Here is an 8838-nt window from a genome sequence, read left to right as displayed (position 1 = left end):
TTTGTTATGGCTTTACATAGTAAAAATTGTATTGGTTTTTTTTGTATTAAATATCTTATTACTGGTAATAACTTATGAACTCATCCAACTGCTGGTTATTGATTTATGTTAGGTAACAGTTTTGAGCTAGCCAAGTTAAAGAAGGAAACCGTTTTCAGTTGCAACAGGTTATTTGGGTCAAACAAGGTGAGTACACACTCTTCTTCATATACACTTAAGTTTTTACAGAATGTTGTTTGGCTTCAACTGGTAGTTAGTTAATTACACCAGCTTACCTTTTTGGACACTCCTAATAATAGTAATAAAGATTCGCTTATGAGATTGTTTTTAATTTATTACAGATTGTTTCCAATGGACACTCCTAATGCAAGCAACTCCGACTGTGAGCTAGTGTCTGAAAATGAAGTGGTTTCTAAGGCTAAAGGAAAGAAAACGCAAAGGAAGAAACAAGATGGAAAACCCCCAAGTGCACCCCAAAGTGCTCAAACTGTAAGTGAAACTCGATCAACACGTGTGTCGAAAAAAAGATCATCTTGGTGGGATCATTTTATTGATAGTGATATGGTTGATAAAGCCGAGTGCATATATTGCCATAGAACAATTGGTTGTGGGTCACAAAATGGGACAACACCTTTAAAAAATCACATCAATAGCTGTAAAAAGTATCCACCAAATATTGATAAGAAACAAAAGTTGATTGATCTTGAGTCGAAGACACATGTTAGCGATGATGGCTCCATTGAGACCATGAAAGTACCTAAGTTATGGGAGTTCAACCAAGAGTTAATTAGAAAAGCTTTAGCTAAGATGTTGAGTGTTGATGAGTTACCTTTTTCTTTTGTCGAGCATGAAGGTTTTCGTGAATTCTGTAAGGTTATAAATCCTTTCTTTAATGTACCTTCACGATCAACCGCAACAAGAGATTGTTACGGTTACTTTATTGAGGAAAGGAGACAATTACTAAATATATTTAAAAGTATGTCTTCTAGAGTATCTTTAACCACAGACACATGGACTTCTGGTCAAAATTTATCTTATATGTGTCTGACTGCCCCCTTTATTGATGATGATTGGCGTTTACATAAAAGAATAATAAATTTTTGCCCAATCGTTGGTCATTCCGGGGTTATAATAGGAAGAGCAGTTGAAAAGTGTCTAACTGAATGGGGTTTAAAAAAATGTTATGACTGTCACGGTAGACAATGCTAGCTCAAATGATGTTGCTATCCAATACTTGCAAAAGGTGTTTAATCATTGGGAATGTAGTGTCTTGAAGGGAGCTTTCTTGCACGTGAGATGTGCGGCTCATATTTTGAATCTAGTGGTTAAAGATGGTCTTAGTAATTTGTCTTTGTCAATTAAGAAAGTTCGTGCCTTAGTGAGATATGTGAGGTCTTCTCCTGCTAGACTTCTAAAATTCATAGCTTGTGTTGAAGAAGAGAAAATAGAAAGTAAAAGTTTAGTTTGTATGGATGTGGAAACTCGATGGAACTCCACTTTTTTGATGCTAGAGTCTGCTATTAAGTTTAAGAAAGCTTTTTCCAACTTACTTTTAAAAGATTCAAGTTGTGAGAAAGAGTTAAAAAAGTTTGGGGGTGGTTTGATTAATGAGGAAGATTGGAGCAATGTTAATGGCTTGCTACCTTTTTTGAAGATATTTTATGAAGCTACGTTGAGATTTTCAGGTTCTCGATATGTGACTGCTAATGCGTATGTGCATGAGATCTTTGGAATTGGCACCGTGATTGATAGTTACAGATCTTTCGGTATGTTCGATGGCACTTGATATGAAAAGAAAATATCAAAAGTATTGGGGGGATGTTACTAAGTTAAACCATTTTTTGTTCATTGCTGTGGTTCTTGACCCAAGAAGGAAATGGAAATACATTGAATGGCTTATTGGAGCAAAATATGTGGATGGGTGTGTCCGTAAAAGTCTTGACTCCAACTTACGTGCTTTGTTTGATTTTTATAAAAAGTCTATGCCTCAAAAGGAGAAAGACTTTGAGGTATCATCGGCATCAATGGAGAAAGAGGGTTCTAATTCTAGCCAAGTAACGGACATTGACGAAATAATAACCAAGCGGTTTGAAATGGCCATGGGAAGTTCACAAACATCTTTGACAAAAAGTGAGTTAGATAAGTATCTTGATGAGGATCGAGAGCCTATGGACCCACGGTTTGACGTATTAAAATGGTGGAAAGTTCAACAATGCCGGTATCCCATTCTTGCTAAAATGGCTCGAGATATTCTCGCCATTCCGGTGTCTACGGTTGCCTCCGAGCCGGCTTTTAGCACCGGTGGACGGGTGCTTGATTCGTTCCGAACTTCGTTAACCCCAAGAATGGTTGAAGCGTTGGTATGTGCACAAGATTGGTTGCGTGCTTCTAATAACAAGATTTTTATCAAAGACACCATTCTTGACATCGAGAGCTTGGAAGAAGGTTATATAAATTATTACTTTACATTTCAGTTTTATATTTATTATATATCATTTTAGTGTATTTTTTTTACATTGAGAGCATTTTAATATGTTTATTTTCTCTATTATATCATAGGTATGAAGGAGTTAGCCTTGGAACAACCCACCATTATCATTGATGAAACGGTTGATGAAAGTTATGAAACAACCGAAACGGCATAAGGTATTGGTTTGTTTTAATAAACTTAGTGATATATGTTAAAAGCAACTTATTGTTTGAAATGGTTTGTTGGTTTTGGATTTTAACAGGTTGTCATGGTTTTTGAGCATGCTTGCTACTTGGAAAGTTGGAATATGGTTCACTAGTTAGTAAAGCAATTCTTTTTTTGTATTAATATTTCAATTCCTTTAAGCACTTGTTCTTATTACTATTCTTTTTTATTTGCATTCAGGTTTTTGGTTAGATTGGAAGTTGGGAGATGGATTGGATTTTGGGCTATCTTATTTGGAAGCTTATGTTTTTAATTTCGAACTACGAATTGTCTTTATTTGCCTTTTTTGAACATCTTAGATTCTTAGTATTTGGTTTGTATTAAGACTTTAATTTGGCTAGAAATGGTTACTGCTGGTGATGTATTATTAAGACTTGAATTTGAATTTTTTTTTTAAATTCGGATATCCGTTTCACTATCCGAATATCCGAATTTTCGGATATGGATTCGGATAGTGATATTGAGTATCCGAAATTTTCGGATATCCGAAATTCGGATATCCGAATTTTCGGATATCCGGTTTTGAACACCCCTATGGTGAAGCTTTGAAGGCTACAAACCAAGTAATAATACTTTGTTTAATTACATGGTGAATTGTCGAACTTGATAATTAAATAGCCATGGTGCAAATAAACCATATAGGCCCATAGATAGTGTTAATTTATTTGATTATGTTTTGCCTAGGTTTCTATACAATCCATCTTTGGCGCTTAAACGGAATATAATCCTTCACATTTATTAGACAGGGGACATAAGTCACAACTGTCAATGTCGTACTGATATTTTATATAGCACAAAGGCTTGTTCCAAAGGACTTTTGATGGCACAGATGCCTTGTCACTAGGGAAATTTTAAAACATACTCGATGATTCCTTTGGAACGGAAAATTTCATAGTCCATTGTCTTGACAAGAAGTTATGAAATAAAACTATCTTTTTCATGTATACATCTTTTCCCGAAGGTATTAATCCCAATGGATGTTTTGATGTGTTCATCATGTTCAACGTTTATTAGCCATGATTCCTCTTGATCATTTATGCTAAATAAGGGGTTTGGAAATTCCTAATATAAAGATGACAAGTGTGATTTTATCGCATCACCATTGTCAGGAGTGTTAACATGTTTTCAGATGTTAACAAGGACCTGAATCTCTTTTAAACAGGTTTTACCATCGTAGCCAGGTCTTTAATGACATTCAAGCTAGGTTATACCCTTTAAGATTCTTTTTAACATGAATACTGGCAGGAAAGGAATGATATTTATTTATTCAGGATTTTCATTATAATTATCCTAGATTTAATTAAAATATAACTATGGCACAAAAGGCCAAGTCACAAGGGCAACTTTAAATTATAAACCATGATTTTGTAGAATCAAGGTATTTAGGCTTTGAACGTTGTTCATTGCCTTTTCTTGACAGGGAGTTGTAGGCTACGACTGTCTTTTGTCTTATATGACAATGAATATGGCCCGTAAGTATTGCATCCCTAATGGATGCTTAAATCACAAAATAAGAAAGGATTTCGGGAGAATCCAGTATAAGGATGATTTATGCGATTTTATCGAACCACGTCTGCCAGGAATGTTAACATGTTACAGATGTTAACAAAGATTTGAATCTTTTGAATAGGTTTTACCATCTTAGCCATGTCTAAAACGACATTTAGGCTAGGTTTTACTTTTAAGATTCTTTTTAATATTTAACGCAGAACAATCCTAAATTGAGATGTTAATAAGGATCTAGATCTAATTGAGGAATTACCATCTTGGCCCTGTCTTAAAATGACGCATAAGCTAGGTTTTGTCCTTTTTAGATTTTGCCATTTTATTATAATGGTAGATCTTATAAAAGGAATGTTATTTTAATTTATTTCATATATTATATTCATATATAATGATATAAATGAAATTTAGATAAAACATCCCAATGATTTTTAAAAGAGGTACAGAATTGCCCTCAGCGGGACATGAAAGAAATGATGTTGTCCTCGAAGGGACTGAAAGATAAAAATGCCCTTATAAGGACTTACTGAAGAAACGAATTTCAGCATAAGGAGTTTCTTCTTCATTTTATTTCTGAATGCTTTCTCCTTGGTTGCACGTTAATCCTAGTCGCAGTACGAAGCTCGGCCTTCCCTAGGCTTCAAATGGGGAGAATTTCCATTACGGCTTCTTTGCTTGGCGACATATTAAAAATATATAGAATTGAAAGAAATAATTCTCCGAATAGAGATGAGAGTATTCCTATGTTAAGTCTAGACTCAGAAGGTCAAGGAATGTGCTACTGTGTCATTGAGATTAAACACAAAAGGCTAGTGTTTAATTCACTCAATGTTGGCTCTGATACTAACCTGTCACACCTTGATATTTCCACGTATCACCGGTGGGCCCGGTGGGGAGTATCGTGACGTAGTTGATATCATCATAGTCAAACAACACAATTTAAATGCACAGCGGAAGCAAAAGATAAATATATTACAAACCGATATAAAGTAATATCAAAGTATTACAAACGGAAAGTAAAGGATCCACAGGCGGATCAAAGATAAATGAAACATTGTTCAACAGTCTTTAGGCATCTTAAGCTTGCGAGACTCTTTATTGATGCTAGGAGTAGCCAGTCTATTCCGATTAGTACCTGCACTTTGCCTTTTTGGAAAATACGTCAGTTTTCACTAGTAAATACAATTTAACTGACTCATTTTGAAAATGTTTAAGAAAATTGATTTGAGTGCAAACGGCACAAAAGATTTTATAACTTGGGATAATTATTTGTATATAATACTTGTAAAAGAATGACATGTTTCTTATACGTTCAGTAGCCCGACCAGTATACCGGGTTAAAGATTAATAGACACACCACATGTATAATGCCCACAAGGTTATTCCTTTAAGTGGGATACCAGTTTTTACATATGCAGCTGTCAGGTGTACGCCTACACCCCGTGCTTAGGTCGTGGTCATTTCATGAATGATGCCAAGGATATCCGGGACATGGTCATTAACCCCCCAAAGGTTTTAAGCAAACAAAACAATTTAAACGGATCATCTCAATGAATTAACCACCATACAATTAAAGATTCAATGCCCGACCAGGCGGTATTTTATATACCGTACCCCAAGCCCGTATAAGGGAAAATAAGTTAAAAGTATTTACTTGAGCAAATTTATACAATTTATCCCAGCCGTATACCACCAAGGAAGTATAGATAGCTTTTACTAGGCTCCAAAATCTGGAACGAAAGTTTTTAATTACCTATTAGATTCCTAACGGGTCTTAATTAAGCCTAAGCTTAGACCAGTCAGTTTTTAAAGGAAGATACGGTTCAAAACGCATGATTAAGCGAAGACCGTATTTAGAATGTGGTTTAGACCCGACAAGCTTGTATACTTGTATAATAAGGGTAACCTAAGCACATTCTGGATTTTGAGATAAAAATGATAAGGTTTGTCCCGTTTCGGCTAATTTATGCAAACTAGTTACATAAGCCGACCCGAACGCGAAAAGTGCGTAACAGGTAACCAAAAGAGTCATGAACAAGTTTTCTAAGTTAATATGCCTTAAATATGTTGTGATATCAGTAGGATACCTTCCATTATGCCCAAAACGAGTTTAAGACCAATTTATGCCCCGTAGGGGTATTTTGGTCATTTTAAGGGTTATAAGAGAGTTTAAACATTAATCTGCGCTTCAGGTCTGATATAATCAGTAAAAATACTTAATTTAATAAGTTATAACAGTAGGGTATAGCATATATGTGAAATTTACTATTTATAACCAAACTATGCGCCATAGTGGCATTTTGGTAATTTCACATAAGCTTATAAGGTCAAAACTGGAAATCTGAGTTTAAAAAATTTGCTTATTGTTAAAGTATATAAATTTTCTAAAAATATCAGTAGGCATCAAGTCTTATATATTTAAATAAGTTTTTATACATACTATGCGCTTAAAACGCGTAAAAGTCGGTTTTAAGCGATTTTCGGGTTTAAATAGGAAATCTGAGTTTTTGATCAGTTTATAAAGTTCAAAATATTTTATTTATAATATAAAATCAGTAGCAAAAATTTTGGTATCAAAATATTATGTAAAACTCATTTTATGGCCAAAAGGGCAAAACCGACAATTACCGAATAAAAGCTATAACCCTATGTTATGCTCAGCCTAAAAATAAATAAAAATCTTCAAAAATCCAAAAATATTATTTTATATCAGTAGTTAAAAAATTTGGTATCAAAATTGGGTTTTAGATAGGATATACGCTAATTATGCCGTTTAATTTATAAAAGCTTTTCATTTACGCTATTGAGCATAACTCCTAATCTAGACCTCAAACTTATGTCAAAATTTAGGGACAAGTTTATAAATCAGTAACAAAGATTATTGTTCCCTCACATTTTCAAAAATTATTGTTTTAGGGTCAAAAGGGCATAACGGTCAACATTTAGGCATTTTAACGGAAACATGCATGATCTAGGATTTCTCTGGAACCAAGTTGTATAACCTCGGAGGGTTATACTAACCTATAATATGGTCCTAATGGAATCCTAAGGCATATCCAAACTAAGCTAAATCGGGTTAGAACTGAAAGTCAGAGCAAAAGTCAACTTTTGCGACTTTCGGTTCCGAACCGAGCCTATACTTAGAATTGTCGGGTTGAATCATGCTTAGGCATGTTCAACTAACATTTACCAAGTTATTAAAGTGATAAAACTGACTTTATGGCTTTTATATTAATAGTTATGTGTTTTATTTAAAACTAACCCGTTTGACTTTTATTTGACCCGACAATTTAACTAAGTAAACATGGTAATTAGGAGGTGCCCTTTTGAGGGTTAAACACCTACCTAATTACGGTCACGTAGCCATGTTCGTTGCGAACCATGGCTCAACCGTTTAAAAGTCAAAGCGTTTATCGCAAACGCTTGACTTTTCGGTTTAAACGCTAATTAATTAAACTAAGCATGAAAGGATTACTTACGAGAGTCCAAAGGACTGAAGGAGGTTCTCAAAAGAGTTCAAGATCCTCACAAATCAGAGACAAGAGCATAAATGGAAGAAAGGTGCAAATGAAAGCTAAGAACGAAGGGGTATTTATAGGTTTTTGAGGACCGTTAGGATCGTTCCTCGATAACCATGATTAAATCTGGTCCGTACACATCATGCCCGTTGAATTGGGCAATCTATGGGTGCCCACAACAGCCCCTAGTTTGATAATTGTGAGTGGGAAAACCAGATTTCATCAAAACCAGCAACCAGCACCTGTTTTCTGCTTCTGCTCACTTCACGCGGCCCGCGTAGGGGACCCAGGCTGCTTACGTGGCCCGCCTGGCTCACATGGATCAGCAAAAACTTTTAAAAAGTTACAGAAATGGTCCCTGGGAGTGTTTAAGCCCGTTTTTTACTTGATTAAAGCCCGCTAAGCCATTTTCAAGGCTCTACAATGATGCCTAAACATAGGGAACATGAAACATACTCAAAAACATGTCGGATGTCGGTTCGTTTGGCCGTACGGGCACGTTGTGCGTCTAATTGCGACGAAATGCGAACGGACGCGAAAAACCATCCAAACTACGCGACGAATGGAATTTTATCAAGCCATACACTAAAATAAAGTATTTTAGTGCTTACATAAATTTTTGGGTGTCCGGATATATTCAGAATGCAAGATATGCGCGAAAATGTAAACTTGTTCCCTTTTTGACACTTTTAGTCCTTACATGACGTAAAAGTTTATTTTTGCGCACCAAACACCTTTAAGCCTATATCTAAGATATATATAAAGGATAAATAGGGTATGTTTAACTCATGGTCATATTCCGAAAGGTCCGATACCCTACGAATTGACATATTTTTGCAATTTGACGCAAATAGTCCTTTAATTGCGCAAAGTAGCGCGAAATGTCGTTTAATGACATCCAAGCCTTCCATGGCCCATAATGGGCATTCCCAAGCATATAATTAAATATTACTATGCTCCCGTTCAATTAAATGATCACCAAAAGGCGTAGATTCAAAAGTTGACGCTTTAGGTCCCTCTATTGCGCAAACTTGCGCATCTCATCATTTAATAGCATTGAAGCCTCATCTAATCCATATTAGGCATTCTTGAAAGTGTTATTAAACATCACTATGCTTTGGG

The 8838-nt window shown here is 35.3% G+C and overlaps 1 protein-coding gene across 1 annotated transcript; it reads left to right on the top strand.

The window, feature by feature from the left end:
• Window positions 1–1787: 1787 nt before the first annotated feature.
• LOC110885830 (zinc finger BED domain-containing protein RICESLEEPER 1-like) lies at window positions 1788–3022 on the top strand. The gene is made up of 4 exons (XM_035978331.1): window positions 1788–2445; window positions 2560–2646; window positions 2733–2788; window positions 2876–3022. The coding sequence occupies exons 1-2, from the start codon at window positions 1788–1790 to the stop codon at window positions 2643–2645; spliced, it is 744 nt and encodes a 247-aa protein (XP_035834224.1). The 3' UTR covers window position 2646; window positions 2733–2788; window positions 2876–3022.
• Window positions 3023–8838: the final 5816 nt, after the last annotated feature.

Source organism: Helianthus annuus, chromosome 10, assembly GCF_002127325.2.
Source record: "Helianthus annuus cultivar XRQ/B chromosome 10, HanXRQr2.0-SUNRISE, whole genome shotgun sequence".
Lineage (NCBI taxonomy): Eukaryota > Viridiplantae > Streptophyta > Magnoliopsida > Asterales > Asteraceae > Helianthus > Helianthus annuus.
The sequence above is the reverse complement of the archived record's forward strand: the minus strand, read 5'-3'. Positions and strand labels throughout refer to the sequence as shown.